At 41.2% G+C, this 19,178-nt stretch overlaps 1 protein-coding gene across 1 annotated transcript; it reads right to left on the bottom strand.

The window, feature by feature from the left end:
* Nucleotides 1-1,836: 1,836 nt before the first annotated feature.
* RBM43 (RNA binding motif protein 43) lies at nt 1,837-12,088 on the bottom strand. Its single transcript, XM_081095549.1, has 4 exons — nt 11,754-12,088; nt 6,170-6,380; nt 4,956-5,044; nt 1,837-4,160 (listed from the first exon to the last, which is right to left on the bottom strand). The coding sequence occupies exons 1-4, from the start codon at nt 11,754-11,756 to the stop codon at nt 3,384-3,386; spliced, it is 1,080 nt and encodes a 359-aa protein (XP_080951675.1). The 5' UTR covers nt 11,757-12,088; the 3' UTR covers nt 1,837-3,383.
* Between the last annotated feature and the right edge of the window lie 7,090 nt (nt 12,089-19,178).

Genomic DNA, 19,178 nt, shown 5'->3' with positions numbered 1-19,178 from the left:
CTTTCTGTTTAGCAGCAAAAATAATCCCCCAAATCACAATTTTATAGCGTTATAGGATATTGACCAGTTCTGTTGCCAGGTTAGCAATCTTTACTAACATGCTTTTCTCCATCTTTTAAATTCCATTTCTTGTGTTCTTTTTGAACTAGTTTTGTCATTCTGCTAGTTTACTCCTCAATAATAAGGTAAAGAAAACTTGAACATATACTCACTATCTTTTTGTATGAGAATTATGCCAATAAATTGGAAATGACCAGGTAAGAATTACACACATACACACACCCCACGCCAAGTACTTCTACAGCCAGCACTGCTGTAATGGCTTGTTTGCCTGCCTTCTCTGCTAGACTTCTAAGGAGTCAGTGAATAGTTCTATCGTATGTCCCGCTGCTGTCTTCCGAACACAGCAAAATAGTGTCCCAGAGTATGAGATCAACAAAAATTTCTGAATAAGTTTCTTACCCAGATGCCTAAGCGCCCTTTCTCCCACTCTTCTCCTTTGTAGATCATGATCTCAAACTCCTGCATCCCGTTAAACATTGCTAATGGCTCTCTTCACTACCTGCAGCCTCTGAGAAGTATCAGCTTGTTATCTAATTAAATGATAGGTTTTTCTCTCAATGGCAGACATACAACAGGATTTAGGCTTGACAACAAGATGGAATTCACATCATTTGCCTGGGCACCAGTAACATTCAAAAATAAATTTTAATAAAAATCAGCACTTCCACTTTGGGGGGAAAAAAGTTTTCTTAAGGATAGAAATTGGTTACACAGCATATTATAAAAAGAGTGCTGCTAAATAAACTCTGAAATGGGCAGCCATATGTAAAAACACCTGAGACATATCATCTTCTCAAGCAGAAGACGCCGTACCAGTTCCTTTAAGTCCAATGAGTATCTAATTTATATCAGATTATGGACTGAGATTCACTATTCTGATCCGGTTCTTTGTTGAAAGACTATTCTGTTGGTATTCAATATCTGGTAATCATGAGAGCCTTGTAGGTATCAAATATAACTCTGCCAGTTATTAATTTATTCAGTCAGCTTTAAATTCATCTTATGTGCATACCCTATAAAAATAGATCTGGTCCCTTGATTTTTCTTTTGTATCTAACAGAATGTATTTCGTTTTGTCAGCAGAGGGCGCCAGAGAGACATTGCAGAAGAAAGGACTGTTTCAGTGTATTCAATAGGCAGGCTACCCAGAATCCAGCTCTCCCAGCACCAGCTTCTGAAGCATGCACCATCAGGCTTATGCACCATGGGCAGCCTCTCCAGTGTTCAGCCCCTAGCACACAAGGTCTCCTCGGCAACCCCTTTAGCCATTTTGTAATGGAGTGCCCTTGGTGAGATACTCCCTAAAGGATGGATTTTCAGTAAGATCCCCTAGTATAAGCCCTACAGCAAGGACAGCAACCCCCTCAGAGGGGGGCTGAGGAGTTCCTCCTTGGTTGCTCTATCTAAACTGCTCCTTATATCTTTTATTCCTATATTTTTTAGTTCTCTTTATTTCTTGCTAGTCAATCCCTCATTAGTTTAATGCCCTATTATAGTTAGCAACTCTTTACATTACACTTTCCCTATTCAAATTATTGTGTGCCTTCTCTCTCCTGATTAGACCCAAACTGAGACAAACTTCTTGAAGATACTTTATTGGGCACTCAATATAAATAGCAAATTTCCTGTGGTTTACTCAGACAGAAATGAAATGTTGTGTTTAAAGAATTAGGAATTACTTACATATTTGGGATTTAGATAGCTGAGAAAAATGAAAGCATATGAAGGTTTTTCTTCATTTGTTCTGATATAAACAATTCCAATCGTCATAAGCATGATTGTTTATTAGAGCTATGTGAGATATAAACATTTTATTATCCCAAGAGGGTCTCTGCAGTGGCCCAGCCACTTAAAACGGGCTTAACCCAAAGTTAAATTCAGGGTAGTCATACAACTCAATGACTTATGAGCCCTGGCTTCCCTTCTTCACTAGAGAACTTTCAAATCCTCTGTCATCTCTGACTTCTTAATTCTCTAAGTAGAAATGTAGGAGACTAGCTCTATAAAAGGGAGAAGCGCAGTACAGGAATTAAGAGCACGAACAAGTTACATTACATCAGTAGACTTCAGTTTCCTCATCTGTGAAAAGGACATCAACACAGCACCTACATCATAGGGTTGCTCTCAGAACCAAATGAAGATATGTAAAGCCCTTAAAATTATGCCTGGCAAATAGTGTTTGTTATTCTTTTTGTATTAATGTTTCATTTGATTTATTTTCCTCTTAGTTCCATATGTGAAAACTGACTTTATTGCTCAATTACAGTTTGCTTTTAATATTACTTTGTATTGGTTTTAGGAGTACGGCCTAGTGGTTAGACAATCATATACTTTGCAAAGTGTTCCCTCTGATAGTGCCAGTACCCATGTTATTATTTTTATCACCTATGATCTAACTCCTCAAATGTTGTTGCTTTAACAGTACAATTATAAAAGGAGGAATAAAGAAAAAAGATGCTACACTATCTATATAATTATAACAGAATCAACATTTTATGTAAGCAGTTAGGCTAGATAAAAATGTTCCATGTCTAGTAGTCTTGCACCAATGGGATTTAGTTTAGTAATAATTTAACTTGCATCAGAAATACTTCCCAAGTGACTTTTGCAAGCATTATTTTCATAAATTTTTTATTTGATTGACTTTGAGAGAAAGTAGCTTCTCGAGTGACTTTTGCCAACATATTTTCTTTAATTTTTTTATTGATTTTTAGAAAGAAAGGAGGAGGAGAGAAAGATCCATTTGTTGCTCTATCCATTCATGCATTCATTGGTTGATTCCTGTATGTGCCCTGACTGGGGATCAAACCTGCAATCTTGATATATCTGGATGATGCACTAACCAACTGAGCTGCCTGGCCAGGGCTTGCCAGCATCCTTATTCTATTTAGAATAAATGCAAACTTTGTAAATGCTAAGAAATTGCCAACGGCATAATCATCATCTGAACTTCTCGAATATTAGAATTAAAGCTACTTCCTTTTCTAAGAATTTGGGGTTTCAGAGAAAGTGAGATTTCTTCAAAGCTTAATGAGTTTTTTTCCCCAAAGTTTTATACTTTAGATATTTCCTTTATAGTCACATAGACTGGGTTTAATCCCAGCCCCATTCCTTGCCAGTTAGATAACCTCGGACATGTGTTTTAACCTCTCCAAATCCTAGTTCCTTCCCCTATAACATGAGGAAAGCAATGACTCTAACGAAGGATGGTCTCAAGGATTAAATGAGATAAAATGGGTAAAGCTATCATCATGTATGGCATCCTCACTGCTCAGGAAGGAAAAGCAGCAGCCATTATCATCACTATCGCTGAGCTTCTATCACCTAACTGTTTGCCTTATGAATTTCATGACCTCTTTTTTAAATGAGTAAACGTCAGAAGAAGATCCTATAATATCAATGTGTGTCTTATAAAAATTAACCAGAAGTTTCTGATGGTACCTCAAACTTAGTTGTTCACATGCCAACTTAATATTTCCTCTCTCTCTCTTTTCCTTTCCTTCCAAATCAAACGTCTCTTTTCTAAGCTCAAAGTGAAGAGCATGTGAATATTTCTCAAAGTACTCTTTTGCAAGTTGTTCATTGTTTGGCCGCAAACCATCTCGAGCATTTTTTATGAAAATTGTGGTGATTTCACCTTCCACTCTCTCCTGACATAGCACATGATATTTTCTCAAAGTACTTTCATAAACGCCGTTCTTTTTCAGGTACAGAAAAACATCTGTATCGAGAACAAGCGTCTCTCCACATCTGGCAGTCTCTCCACGTCTAGCCGTCTCGGGTACTGAGGACCTGGGTGACTCCAAAGAGTTATTACTTCTCTGTAGACTCCTTCTGGGGCTCTGTCTACTCCTCTTTTCCGCCTCACTGATACAACTCCTGTTTTTTTCTAAAAGAGAACTTGCTTTAAATAGCAAAGATTCTTTGAGCTTCTTGATAGCCAGAAAGGATCCTTGAACGGAGATTCTCCCATTTTGTGCCAAAGGACTGAAGCATAAACTTGGAATTTTCTTTTTCAGGTCCCTCACCAGACTTTCCAGAGAGAACTGACCTCGAAAAACAGAGAGATCAAGAATAGCATTTACAGAGATCAAGACCTAAAATTAAAGAGAGAGAAATTAAAACAGCACTGCCTACTGGAGCAGTCAGCATAAACACAATCTTTTTCTGCCGCTGTCTCTGCAACAGTTACCCTAAACCAGTCCCCAGTTCCCTAACACAGCCTGGCTTCTTGCGCCATAGCGCCCATCAAAGGGATCCCACAACCCCATAGAGCCCACAATGTTCAATTTGGGATTCACAGTCCCTCGCTGCATTCCCCAAAACAGAGCTGGCTAAGTATTTTTTTAGCAGCAGAATGCTTTTTTGAAACAAAGTCTTAAGTAGAACCCATAGATATGCACTGTTCTGGTTCTGCTCTGTGGGTAAAGTGGTCCCCCTAGGCAGCCCCCAAGTTTCAAGTTCATCAGGTAACTGCACAGAAGCCTGGGTTTCTTACCAAATAAAGTCTAAACCAATGCTTTGGATTTTAACTTTTCCTCTGATTTCTTCCTTTCCTGTATCTTCAAAGCTTCTTTTTAATGTTCATGCGTTTTTGTTTTTTCCCCAAAATAAGTTTTTAGGTAGATCCCCGACATCATCCATGAGAGCATAAAAGCTCACTATCACTTTAAAAGCATCTCATGGGACATATAGAAACATGAAAACAGACCAAGCAGTAATCAAAACATTTTAAGATACAGGGTTGGCCTTTAACACGACTCAGGTTAAGGAGTTTGGATTTTCTTTCCAAATCATGGGATAACAGTGCCTTGTGTCTGCTACGTAGGGAACACTTTGCAGAAAAAAACAGGATCCAGGACTAACAGCAGGCCTTCGGCGTCGCACCTTACCTTTTCACTAAAATGAGAGACTGTGAGTTGAATGGGTCCAACCTTCTCTGCTAGATAGTGTTTCTTTTTTCTGATGACATTCTCTGCAACTAAGTGGAAACAAGTGCCATCAGAAGTGTTTGTGCCTTGATACACTAATAATTATTTTAATTAATAATAATGGAGCTCTAGCTGGTTTGGCTCAGTGGATAGAGCATCGGTCTGGGGACTGAAGGGTCCCGGGTTCAATTCCAGTCAAGGGCACATGCCCGGGTTGCGGGCTTGATCCTCATTAGCGGGTGTGCAGGGGGCAGCTGATCAATGACTCTCTCTCATCACTGATGTTTCTCTCTCTCTCTCCCTCTCCTTTCCTCTCTGAAATCAATAAAAATATATTTTTAAATAATAATAATAATAGATTAGTTAGAATGCCTGAGATTTTTTTTTCTATATGTTTCCTCTAAATTCAACTTTTAAATAGTTTTTTCCCTTGTACTTTTAATACATTAAAATTCATTTGTGTAAATATGATCCTAATCAGACTTTAAAAAACACACATAGTTACATATGACTAGAAAATAAACACCTAAAAGTTAGTCTCCCACTCTGTTAATTACGGCCACAGGAGCCTTCACCTTCTCAAATCCAGGATACCACCCTGCCTGCTTTTCCTCTTATTCACTGGCTGACCTGCTCAGTCTCCTCTGCTAATTCTCCTTTCTTCCCATTTTCTAGATGTTGGCATGCTTATATCTCAGGCCTCAAAACTCTTTGCTAACCTACACCCACCTCCTGGGTGATCCATGGCTTTTGATACCATCACTACATGTACCACTTTCTAATTTTTTTCTCCGAAAACATACTCAGAGAGAGGAAGGGACAGGGAGAGGGAGAAACATCAATGTGAGAGCAAAACATTGGTCTGCTGCATCCTGCATGCCCCTATGGGGGATCGAGCCTGCAACCCAGGCATGTGCCCTGACTGCAAACTGAACCAGAAATCTTTCAGTGCCGGAGACAATGCCCAACCAACTGAGCCACACCAGCCACGGCAATTTCCACATATATTCTTGCTGGTGCAATATTGTGCCACTTTTATATTCAGAATAGAATACTTTTTTTAAAAAAAAGCCACTTTAAACTTTACCAATCCCATGATTCATTGTAATGAAATTCAATTTTTAATTTCATTACAGAAGCATTTCTAAGATTACAGAAATTTGATTTAGAAATACCTTTTTTTTCTTTGAATGTTACATATGCAACTCCCATGGTTCTTGTTGGATATATTACATTTTCAACAACCCCGCCTTCATTCTGGATATCTTGGAAGTGTCTCTTCACTAACGTGGTCAGTAATAGGTCACTAAAAAGGCCAACCGGCAGACCAGCAACTACGACCGTTCTCTCAGAAGCTTTGGATTCCTTGACGTTCAAAACTGATGCCTGCAAGAGAAATAATAGGATGCTCTTTAAAATATGTAAAATTCTACTTCATATAGGCAACATCACATACCAGTAAGAGAAGCTATTTTACTCAACAAATGTACCAGTGCAGGTGATTAGGTACTAAGATAGACAGATAGATAGATAGAATATAGGGTTCACACAAGAATTCAAGGGTTAAATGTAAAAAGTGAATCCTATATATTTTTTATACATGGAAAACATTGGTTAATATGTCTGATTTTAGAAATGCCTAAAAATAACAGAAGGCACAAAGGAAAAGATTAAGAAAAACACATTTGAATTAAAATTAAAATTTTAATTTTAAAAAGAGTCAAGCTAGCCCGAGGTGGTGTGGCCCAGTGGTTGAGCTTTGACCTATGAACCAGGAGGTTACCGTCTGATTCCTGGTCAGAGCACATGCCTGGGTTTTGGGGCTTGATTCCCAGTGGGTGCGTGCAGCAAGCAGCCAATCGATGATTCTCTCTCCTCATTGATATTTCTATTTCTCCCTCTCTCTCTAAAATAAATTTTTTTAAAAAAGCCATGCTCGGCCCGAACCAATATGCTCAATTAATATTTGACAAAGGAGGCAAGAACATACAATGGAGTCAAGATAGTCTCTTCAATAAATGGTGTTGGGAAAATTGGACAGATATATGCAAGAAAGTGAAACTAGACCACCAACTTACACCATACACAAAAATAAACTCAAAATGGATAAAGGACTTAAATGTACGACAGGAAACCATAAAAATTCTAGAAGAATCCAAAGGCAACAAAATCTCAGACACATGCCGAAGCAATTTCTTCACTGATACAGCTCCTAGGGCACTTGAAACTAAAGAGAAAATGAACAAATGGGACTACATCAAAATAAAAAGCTTCTGCACAGCAAAAGAAACCATCAACAAAACAATGAGAAAACCTACTGTGTGGGAAAACATATTTGCCAATGTCATATCTGATAAGGGCCTAATCTCCAAAATTTATAGGGAACTCATACAACTTAACAAAAGGAAGATAAAAAATCCAATCAAAAAATGGGCAAAGGACCTAAATAGACACCTTTCAAAAGAGGACATTCAGAAAGCCAAGAGACATATGAAAACATGCTCAAAGTCACTAATCATCCGAGAGATGCAAATCAAAACAACAATGAGGTACCATCTCACACCTGTCAGACTGGCTATCATCAACAAATCAACAAACGACAAGTGCTGGAGAGGATGTGGAGAAAAAGGAACACTTGTGCACTGCTGGTGGGAATGCAGACTGGTGCAGCCACTATGGAAGACAGTATGGAGTTTCTTTAAAAAACTGAAAATGGAACTCCCATTTGACCCTGTGATCCACTCCTAGGAATATATCCTAAGAAACCAGAAACACCAATCAGAAAGGATATATGCACCCCTATGTTCACAGCAGCACAATTCACCATAGCTAAGATCTGGAAACAGCCTAAGTGCCCATCAGTAGATGAATGGATTAGAAAACGGTGGTACATCTACACGATGGAATACTATGCTACTGTAAAAAGGAAGGAACTCTTGCCTTTTGCAATGGCATGGATGGAACTGGAGAGCATTATGCTAAGTGAAATAAGCCAGTCAATGAAGGAAAAATACCACATGATCTCACTCATTCATGGATAATAGAGACCATTATAAACTTTTGAACAATAATAGATACAGAGGCAGAGCTGCCTCAAACAGATTGTCAAACTGCAGCGGGAAGGCCGGGGAGGGTTGGGGGGCAGGAGGTAGGGGGGTAAGAGATCAACTAAAGGACTTGTATGCATGCATATAAGCATAACCAATGGACATAAGACACTGGGGGATAGGGGAGGCTAGGGGACTGTCTAGGGCGGGGGGATAAGATGGACACATATGTAATACCCTTTGTAATACTTTAAGCAATAAATAAAAAAAATAAAAAAGCCATGCTAACCACAAAATATGTTCATTTGGAGATGGCTGTATGTTTTGATTGTAGAATCCAAAATACATAAGCCAATAAGAAACACATCCCCTACTTTTTTGTCAGAATCAGGAAAAAGTCACCATAAAAAAATAAAACCCTGGCAAAAATACTAGGGCTGCAGTGGAGTAAATCCTGCCTCCAAGCACATATGTGAGATGGAATTGAACCACTAAGCGTAGCTGCCATTGCAGAGCCCGCCACCACACTGTGCAGAGTGCCAGCTACAAGTAGATCCTTCCCTGGGCTCACTCTCTTTGAACTTGTTGTATTACCCAGTTAAGGGGCTTCTATTTAAATGTCTTAATGTGTCCCCAGTCTATTTAGGGAAGTGGGCCCCTAAGCTTCCCTGCCCAGGGCTTATAGGTGGTCCACAGCTTGACTGTACCAGAGCTCAGACATAATCCCTCCTAACTTACCCCCGGGAAGGACAGCATGTCTCACGGGCCTGAGTAATGGTTAACAGATCACAGAGATGTTGTGAGCTCTCAGTTGAAAGAACTCTGTACTCAGAGTACGACTTCACTGGGCATAGGCAAACTACTTCTGACCTCCCAGGTCAAGTTCATAGTCTTAAGTACACACACAGTGTCCTGTCCATCCCAAAGGCACCTTAAAAGGGGTGGGGAGCCCTAGCTGGTTTGGCTCAGTGGATAGAGCTTTCGCCTGTGGACTAAAGGGTCCCAGGTTCGATTTCGGTCAAGGGCACATGCCTGGCTTGCGGGCTCGATCCCCAGTAGGGGTGTGCAGGAGGAAACCAATCAATGATTCTCTCATCATTGATGTTTCTATCTCTCTCTCTCTCCCTCTCCCTTCATCTCTGAAATCAATAAAAACATTTTTTTAAAAGGCGGGGGGAGGGGGGTGTTGGGGATGAAAATGGCTCATGTTGAGACACATAAAACAGAGGGAGTATCTCTTGGAAAGGGAACCCATAATAACCTACTGACTGATTACTATGGAAAGTACTTTTATTTTATTTTTTTAATTCTCATCGGAGAATATGTTTTTATTGATTTTTTTAGAGAGGAAGGGAGTGAGAAAGAAATAAAAACAAACAAACAAACATCTTTTAGACCTACTGGCCCAGAGCAGGGATGGAATCAGAATCGAACCTGCAACCTTTTGGTGCACAGGACGATGCTCCAACCAACTGAGCCATCCAGCCAGGGATGGGAGGTATTTAATGGCGGAAAACAGCTTCTGAACAGTAAAAATATGTAAACGTGTTCCTCCATCCTAGCTGCAAGTGGTAAGATGCAAGTATCCCAAAATAGGTCTTCCTAGCAGTGGGAAAAAATGACAAAAGAGATTTGTCAGATGTTCAGGGAATTTTACTTCACAGGAGATTTGTCTTCATTACTATCCATCTGGCTGTAAGAGTCCACACCGACTTCAATGGGTAAATGACTAGTGAATTAACTTCCTTTTTGCTCTTCGTCAATGTCAAAGAAAAACTTTCAATCAATTTAAACTCAGAAAACCTCACCTCACTTCTGCCCTCGTCAACACTAATACCACACCGTGTATTTCTTTATTCAAGTGTCTACATTTAACTTATCTTTGAAATCAAAGGAACTTCTCCCTGATAGCTACTAATCTCTTCTTTCCCCATAAGGAAAAGAGGTGTCTTTGGAGAGAGCCCTTTCAAGAGTTACCTCAGAGATACAGGATTTTGAAACAAAAGCAGCATCTTAGCCAAGACGTATTAAGGTGATGGCATTTTCCCTGTATCAGTGATATATTTTAAGAGATTTCTGACCATCGTGTCAGAAACCAAAAAGATATAAAGAAAAATCGAGTTTATTTTTGTAAGTCGTTGGGGGAAAATAATTAGGTCCGTTCACGGCATCTGTTTATATTTCTTTTCTTAAAACCAGTTGTTAAAAAAAAAAAAAAAAAAAAAAACAGTTGTTGCCCTGACCGGTTTGGCTCAGTGGATAGAGCGTTGGCCTGTGGACTGAAGGGTCCCGGGTTCAATTCCAGTCAAGGGCATGTACCTTGGTTGCTGGCACATCTCCAGTAGGGGGTGTGCAGGAGGCAGCTGACCGATATTTCTAATTCTCTATCCCTCTCCCTTCCTCTCTGTATAAAAACAAAATATATGGCTGAAACCGGTTTGGCTCAGTGGATAGAGCCTGCGGACTGAGAGGTCCCAGGTTCGATTCCGGTCAAGGGCATGTACCTGGGTTGCGGGCATATCCCCAGTAGGAGATGTGCAGGAGGCAGCTGATCGATGACTCTCTCTCATCGATGTTTCTAACTATCTCTCTCCCTTCCTCTCTGTAAAAAATCAATAAAACATATTTAAAAATATATATATATGGTTTTTGTTAAATAAATAAATAATATATATATTTTTTTAAAAAAACAAAAAAAAACAACAACAGTTGTTTCTTGTCACTGCAGTAAAGAAAACCACACTTGCATCTCACACTGCTTGGGCACTTCCGGGACCCTGGCATTTCTAAGTGAGCATTCAGGGCCCTGCTACTGCTTTCAAACGCTTGCGGGAAGGCTGACTCTTGAATTTGCTAACTGTTCTTGCTAGCTAGCCCGGAGGTGAAAACACAGAGCCCTTGTCTAGAGAAAGGACTAAGCCACAAGAGAGAATTCTCACTAATGCAGACAAGATACCCATCTGGATGCCTTCCCAGCTTGCGTCCTTGGCTGGAATCCTTCTCACTGGCCCTTTTCAAAAGGAAACCGGGGCCTCCATTTCTGGGTAACTCCCTCCGCTCTTGTTCACCAAAGCGGGGGATGGTATGGGGAACAACAGCTAAGTCCTAACACAGCCTGCGAAGCGACTCCCGACGGAACAGCTGTGTCCCTGGCGACGGGGCACTGGGAACCGGGTGGGGGGGGGGGGGGGGGGCCGCGTTCCGCCCTTTGCAGCCGAGCCTCTAACACAGCCCGCTGTGAATTTCAGGCGCGCAGTTCCACGCGGGCAGGTGCAGAAAGGCAGGGAGGCGTTTGCTGGTGGGGGTGCCTCCAGGGCAGTCGGCTCTCCCCCTCCACGGCCCCTGCGCCCTCGCCCGCCCCCACAGGCTCCCCGCCCCTCTAGCGACCCTCGCCCGCCCCCACCAGGCTCCCCGCCCCTCTAGGGACCCTCCCCGCCCCTCTAGGGACCCTCCCCGCCCCTCTAGGGACCCTCCCCCGCCCCCACCAGGCTCCCCGCCCCTCTAGGGACCCTCCCCCGCCCTCACCAGGCCCCGCGTCCCTCTAGGAACCTTCCCCCACCCCCACCAGGCTCCCCGCCCCTCTAGGGACCCTCCCCCGCCCCCACCAGGCTCCCCGCCCCTCTAGGGACCCTCGCCCGCTCCCACCAGGCCCCGCGTAGCGACGGCACGGAGACGACCCTGCCCTGCAAAATCCGAAGCAAAAGCAACTTGCCATGGCGGAGCAGAGATGCGCACTCGGCCGTCGGCGGGGCGGGAACGTAGCGGGGCGCGGGCGGCAGGGCGGGCCGGAAGGCAGGTTTCGGTTTTACTTTCCCCGCTCCCTTGGAGACCACGCGCCACCAGGGCGGCCAGGGGCTGGGACCCTCGGGAGTTTCACAACTTTTGAAACCACGCGGGAGGGAAGCCAGGATCCCCCGCGGGAATTCGGGGATTCCCGGGGTCAGTCCGGGGCGCGATGGAAGCTGATCATCCTTCCTACGCCTCCCCAAGCCTCTTCTCACCACAGCACCTCCGGGCCTCCTCTTCGTCATCGGTCCGCCCCCGGCCAGCCGCGGGCCCCGCCAGGCGCGCAGGGCGCAGGAGAAACGCGCATCCCTGCCAACAGCGGGCCCCGCATCTTGATCACGCCAAACTCGGACCCGAGTCTGGCACCTAGGACGACCCAGGGCACCCAATACACAGCTTCAAAGTCAAAGAGCACGAAGAAGAAAGGCCAATATGAAGAAGCTCAGTTTTAAGAAATACAAGTAGAAATCATGAGGTCCCTTTTTTCTACGATTAGATTGGCAGGAATTAAAGTGTGCTAATGGCCAATGTTGGCCAGCGTTGCAAGCCTAGAGAGGTGCAAACATTTCTGAGGATTTTGGCCCCTTTCAAAATGTAAAATGCAAAAAGTAAAAATGCGCATATACTTAGCAATTTCACTTTCAGAATTGCACTGAAGTTATAGTGCACAAGAAAAACTAAGATATTGTACAGACATTTTAGTTGTCTGTTTCTTGTAATACACATAATTGTTTTGGGATTGTTCTTTTTCACATAATTGTTTTAAAAGCGGATCCACCCTAAGGCTATGAAGATTGTAAAACAACATGAATTCTATATGTAATTCCCCAATTTATATTTCATCTTCAGATACCTATACTGAATTTTCACTTCAATGTCTAATAAGCATGTGAAATTTAACAAGGCCAAACAGAACTCTCCTTCCTCCCTTTCTTCCGCTTCAGGAAATAGTTACACTGTTTACTATTCAGCAATACCTGCTGGGGAGCGCAAGCTCAGGCTCACGGGTGTTCCTAGCTTTCTCTTTCCTTGGCTCCGTTAGTACAGTGACTATACTATAGTCTACAAGCCACACAGCACCTCCAAGGCCACCTCCACCCTCCAGGTCAAGTCCACATCCTGCCTTGTTCCCCTTCCATTCTTTCTGGATAACCACACCCGGGATAACATTTTAAAATGCAAATCAGCTTTAGTTTTTATTTAAACACGTAATTGTTTCCCCTTTGCACTTTAAGTAACATTTACATTCCTCACCAGGAAAGCATAATGGCCTCGATCTGTTTTCTTTGGCCAGATCTCCTAGAAGGATCCTTAAGGCCTCTGTTCCAACCACACAAGCATCTCACTGGGGCTCTTCCTGGCCTTGGTACTATTTCCAGGCCTGGAAAACTCCTGCCTGATCCTCATTCAACTGGCTGCTTCCTGTCATTGGAATCTTAGCGCAAATGAGCCCTCTTTAGAAACACTGTTTCTGATCACCTAGTCTAAATTTGTTCCCCCCAGCATTGCTGGTGTGGCTCAGTGGTTGAGCATCGACCTATGAACCTGGAGATCACGGTTAGGTTCTTGTGGCTGGGGTTTGGGGCTCAATCCCCAGTGTGGGGGTGTACAAGAGGCAGCTGATAACAATTTTCTATCATCATTGATATTTCTTCCTCTCCCTCTCTAAAATCAATAAACATATTTTTTAAAATAAATAAATTTGTTTCCCCCAGTTAACACATTGTGGACCAGTAGTTTTATTGCTAGCTTTACCCAGTGGCCAGGTAAGCTTTTCTTGAACGAGTACAAAAAACGTTTCACATAAATGTTAAAGGCACGCTTTAAAATTAAATACCCATTGCATTTGAAGTTATTTATTACATGTTCTTACAAGCTAATATCTTTTTAAAGTATGATACTTTGTAAAACACTGTGTCATATGAGGTGAGAATTCTCGTGATCTGTGCACAATGTGTTAATTGTCATTCCATCATCCTTTTTATCATAATAGCACACACCCCTTTCTAAAAGTATCTTTTCTTTTCTTGCTTGTCTCTCCCCAGGATAGATAGCCGTTAGGGCTATTCACCAATATTCTTTGATCTTCTCCATTCAGGGACAGTGGAGGAATAACCCTGACTCACTCAATGTTTGAAGTTAAGCATGTTCATATGATTCAGGCAGCCAATGAAATGTGAGAAGAATCAACATATCTCATGTATTTGGGTGGAAGCATTTCATTGCATGTGCAAGAGTCTCCAAGGCTCTCTTTGCCTTGGTACTCATGTATAGAAGAGAACATGCATCACTGAGAACATACTAGTATAGAACACAATTGCACTAGGGAGTTACCTAGACCCATCAGAAAATGTACATAAATGAAAAATAAAACTTTGAAGTTTTAAACCACTGAATTTTTTCAACAATATTACCTAGCATACCCTGACTAATAAATCCCACTATAATGAAAGAGCACCATGAAAATATTTGCAAATCAGATAAGGTATTTGTAACCAGAATATACAGATAACCCTTACAATTCAAACATATTAAGACAATTCAATTTAAAATTTGACAAAAAATAGAATGGGCATTTTATCAAAGAAGATACATTAATGGATAATATACACAGGACAATATGATCAACATCATTAGTCATTAAAGAAATGTAAATTAAAACCACAATGAGATACTACTCCACACTAAAATGGCTGTAATCAAGAAGACAGATAACTAATGTCAAGAATATGGAGAAATGAGAATTCTCATACATGGTGGGAAAGTAAAATGTTACAGCCACCTTTTAAAACAGTTTAGCAGTTTCTTAAAATATTAAGAATGAATTTACCATATGACCAAGAAATTCACTCTTAGATAACAAATCAAGAGAAATGAAAACATGTCCAAACAAAGACTTACATGCAAATACTCATAACATAATACGTAATAGTCATAAAGTGGAAATAACCTAAATGACCATCAGTTGCTTAAAGGATAAACCAAATGTAGTATGTGTATATGGTATGTACAATGTAATATTATTCAGCAATAAAAAGGAGCAAAATACTGACACATGCTACAAGAATGATGAAGTTCAAAACATCATGCTAAGTGAAAGAAACCAGACCCAAAGACCACATATTGTGCAATTCCATTTAACCAGAAAAGATAAGTCTATGAAGAGAAAAAGTAGAAAAGTGGTGGCAAGGGCTGGAGATGGAAACAAAGATTAACTGTAAATGGACATGAGCACCATAATCCAGGTGGGCATCCTTTCTAGGGATAATGAGAGATCTAGTATTAGCCAGGAATGCAGGTCTACCCATCGGTGTCATTGAACTGGGTATAGAGCAACCCTTAACCTTGTATGTGGCAACTATTCCAACTTGTATGCACTGACAAGGACGTGCTACCCTGAAACATGATACCTTGGCATAGTGAATATTTAAAATTGAAGGAATATGAGAAATGGCATATGCAAGAAGGACTTTCTGACCTTCCCCCAGAAACAAGTCACAAAACCCTCCTGTGAGAGGTGCCCTCCTTTACCCAGAGGGAAGGAGGACCTTATCTCCAAATACTAAGGGACACAGAGAACAATCTGAATGAGCAGGCCAACCTTCCCCTGGTTTAATACACTTTGATAGCCTATCCTATCATTTCTCACTTGCTATAACTTGACACACTTCAGGTTTAACCATTCCGGTTTTTAGTTCCATATGAAGGCTCCTGTGTCACATAAAATTTATTTTAAGTTAATTTGTATGCTTTTCTCTCCTGTCTTTGTTAAGCTGTCTTTGTCAGTTTAATTTCTAGATTCAGCCGCAGATTCGAAATGGGCTAAGGAAAACTTTTCTGCTCCTATAGAGCCAAACTATCCTTGAGGGAGCATGACTCCACATGTGGCCAAAATAACTCTAGCAGCTTACAATTGAATCTGCACCCCAAAAAAATTTTAATCTCTGATTGCCCCTGTTATAAGGCCTCCTACCTCCTGTGCTTGTCTTTGTCTCACAGTCTAAACTCAAACTGGTTGACATTTTCTTGGATGTTTGAAATTTGTGACACTAAAAAACAAAACAAAACCGGTTACTTGTATCTTGATAATCATTTCTTTTCATAAGATGTGGTGTGCATTGTGAATATTCCTAAAGTGGGATAAAGAGAAATTTATTTTAAAGGAGTAGCATTTGATATTTGAAAGAGAGCAATGACTTTTATTGGATTATTAACAAAATACAGACCAAAGCCTACCTTTCTAGAAAGTAATTGTAGCCACAGGTATTAAGATCCTTAAAAAATTTATATCCTTTAACCTATCAACCTAGCTGAAATAAGGTCAGAACTGCAGGAAAATATTTGTACACCAAGATAACGCGGGGTTTATGAATATCATAGCACTTATAAATGTGAAAAAATTGAAAATAACTTTAATGGACAACAATAGGGAAATAATATTCACAAGATTAAATATGATATAGTTGGGGGAGGGAGAGATTAGAAGGGAGGACATAAAATATTTACCATTATCTCTGAGGAGAGATTTTTTTATGATTTTTTTTCTAAGCTTCCCCCCTGGGATATGTTTTAATTGATTTTTAGAGAAAGAACAAGGCCCATTAACCAGAAAAATACTACATGGCCCGGCCGATGTCGCTCAGTGCTTGAGCATAGGCCCATTGACCAGGAGAGAGAGAGAGAGAGAGAGAGAGAGAGAGAGAGAGAGAGAGAGGAGCACATCAATGCTAGAGAGAAACATCTATCAGTAGCCTCCATACACACTGGCCGGGGAATTGAACCCACAACCTAGGTATGTGTCCTGACCAGGAATAGAACCCTCTATCTTTTTGGTGTATGGGACATCACTCCAACCAACGAAGCTACCCAGCCAGGGCAGATTTTTAATGACTTTTATTATCTTCATTAAACTTTGTGTATTTTTCAAGAATGAGCATCTTTTCTTTTTGAATACCAACCGGATCTTATGAATGTCATCACTATACAGTTTTGGTTTTCTGTCCTCTAAGCACATTATAGGATTGAACATCCAAGCTCCTTTATGGTTGGGAAGAGCCATATACTCTGCTCTGGTTGAGTTGTGAATGGAAGGGAGATTTCTGCACCAAGAGTTGAATGGCCAGTTCAAAACCTTCCAAAGTCCTTTCTCTCCAGCACAGCATCCGACAATAAAGATGGTGGCTGCTGGTAGCCTGGTTCTCCAAGTGTCTACCATGAGCATTCTTTTTATTGACCTATCATGGGCATGTATCATGAGCAAGGAATAAACTTTTGTTGTTCTAGAGCTCTGAAATTTAGAGATCATTTATCATATAGTTTATCCTGATTGATATAGAAATTGGTACTCAGAATGGGAGTTATAGCCCAAGCGGGTGTGGGTGGGAGACAATCCACAACACAATAGAAAATACTACATGTCCCGGCCGGTGTGGCTCTAGCTTGAGCATAGGCCCATTAACCAAGAGGTCACAGTTCCATCTCTGTCAGGGCACGTGCCAGGGTTTTGGGCTAGATCCCCAGTAAGGCGTGTGTCGGAGGCAGTTGATCTATGTTCTCTCTCATAGATGTTTCTATCTCTCTATCCCTCCCCCTTCCTCTCTCTAAAATCAATAAAAATATACGTATTTTTAAATACTACATGGCTTTGGCTTAAGAATTAAGTGGCAGGAATTAAAAAATAATTACCAGAGATTACAAGGATACTGATCCATATTATGTAGTTGAAAAACATGTGGTAAAACACATGATAAATTAGAAGGCAGTTATTATACCTAATTAGTTTGTAGTGTGTGTTTTTTTTAGAAAAGAGTGTGAACAACAAAATTAGTAATGTTACTAAATTAAAGGGGTTTGTTTGTTTGCCTACACACATCAAAGCCCACGAAAATGCCAACAGGAGTTGGTAGCAAAGAAAGTACAGGTTTATTTAAGGAAATGGTGCTGAGCCCACAGACACAGGTTAGCTTGCCTAAGACCTGTTGACTCCTTGATGTCCTCTAGGGGATTGATCACAAAGGGGGGAAATCATTAGTCATAGTAACTAAGGGGGAGCTGTGGCCATGGGCTCTACTGATTGATTGGGGCCAGCAGAGTGGGTAGTTGATCATTAAATCAGGTCCAGATATCAGCCTTGGCAGAGTTCTGGTTTGGTGAGGGTATGGTGGGTTGGGTTCTCCACTGTCATAGGCCTGGGGCTGAAACACAACTGAGGTCAAGATGTTGTCTTTAAAGGTGACCGAAACTCTGTTCCTTTGATCAGCAGATCTGAGGCTTTTTTCTTAAGATAGTTTGATGCTGACCAGAGCCTGATGTCCTAAGGGCTTAATGATGAGTGGAGTGAACATGCAGTATGTGTGAAAGTGAAAGGATAGGGTTGAAAGAAGGCAAGGGAGTCAGTGCTGTTAGACTGGACAAAGCCAGCTTGAATTAAGGAAGAAGTCATATTAAAGAAATGAAGTTCCTGTGAGGTTATAGTAGCATACATCTGCTAAATAGGAGCACTTGACAAAGTAATATATGAAAGAAATGAGCTTATAAATTGGCCTTTCCTTTTTGTTATTTTTAATCCTCACTGGAGGATATTTTTCCCATTGTTTTTTCAGAGAGTGGAAGGGAGGAAACCGAGAGAGGAGGAGGGGGGAGAGAGTGAGAGAGAGAGAGAGAGAGAGAGAGAGAGAGAGAGAGAGAGAGAGAGATGAGAGACACATTGAATAGTTGCCTCCTGCACGTGCCCCAACCAGGCATGGGAAATGAACCCACAACCTAGGTATGTGCCCTTGAGCAGGAAATATACTGTGATCTTTCGATACTCGGGCCAATGATCGAACCACTGAGCAACATAATTGGCATAATTAGCCATTTTGCAAGCAGGAATGAAAGAATCAAGTCCAGAAATATGGGAACTTTTAGTGTTGGAAGTAACAACACTTCTCATTCTCAAATGATAAAACTAAGAAGACCATTAAATAACAAACTGCCTTCTGGCAAGGATCAAATCAAGGTTTAAATCTCTGAGCAGATTAAGGTCTCTCAAAGCAAAAACACCTATTAGGCTGAAGAATTCAGTAAACCTTTTCAACTGGACAAACCGGCTCAAGGAAAAAAAAAGCTAAAAGTGGCTTGATAGACTCAAAGTACCCACAGTTTAGTGAAGGGAGAGAGAGAAGAATAGGCCAAGAAAACAGAATTATTGTAACTCTAAAAAGTAAGTCTAGAAAAAAACTGTGAGTGTGCCTATTAGCGCATGTAAGCTGACCAGAATAAAATAGATAAGAAACCTATTTTTTTTTTTTTTAATTTTACCAGCTAACTAGCCACCAGGAGTAGCGACTGTGAATGTGCAAAATTTCAA

The sequence above is a fragment of the Myotis nattereri genome (assembly GCF_964212035.1).
Source record: "Myotis nattereri genome assembly, chromosome: 7".
NCBI lineage: Eukaryota > Metazoa > Chordata > Mammalia > Chiroptera > Vespertilionidae > Myotis > Myotis nattereri.
The sequence above is the reverse complement of the archived record's forward strand: the minus strand, read 5'-3'. Positions and strand labels throughout refer to the sequence as shown.

Coding starts and splice junctions, on each gene's coding strand:
- RBM43 (XM_081095549.1), bottom strand. Junction 5,045..6,169: donor AACATTCAAAGAAAAAAAAG/GTATTTCTAAAT, acceptor GTTTCCACTTAG/TTGCAGAGAATGTCATCAGA. Junction 4,161..4,955: donor TCTCTCATTTTAGTGAAAAG/GTAAGGTGCGAC, acceptor CTTTAATTTTAG/GTCTTGATCTCTGTAAATGC.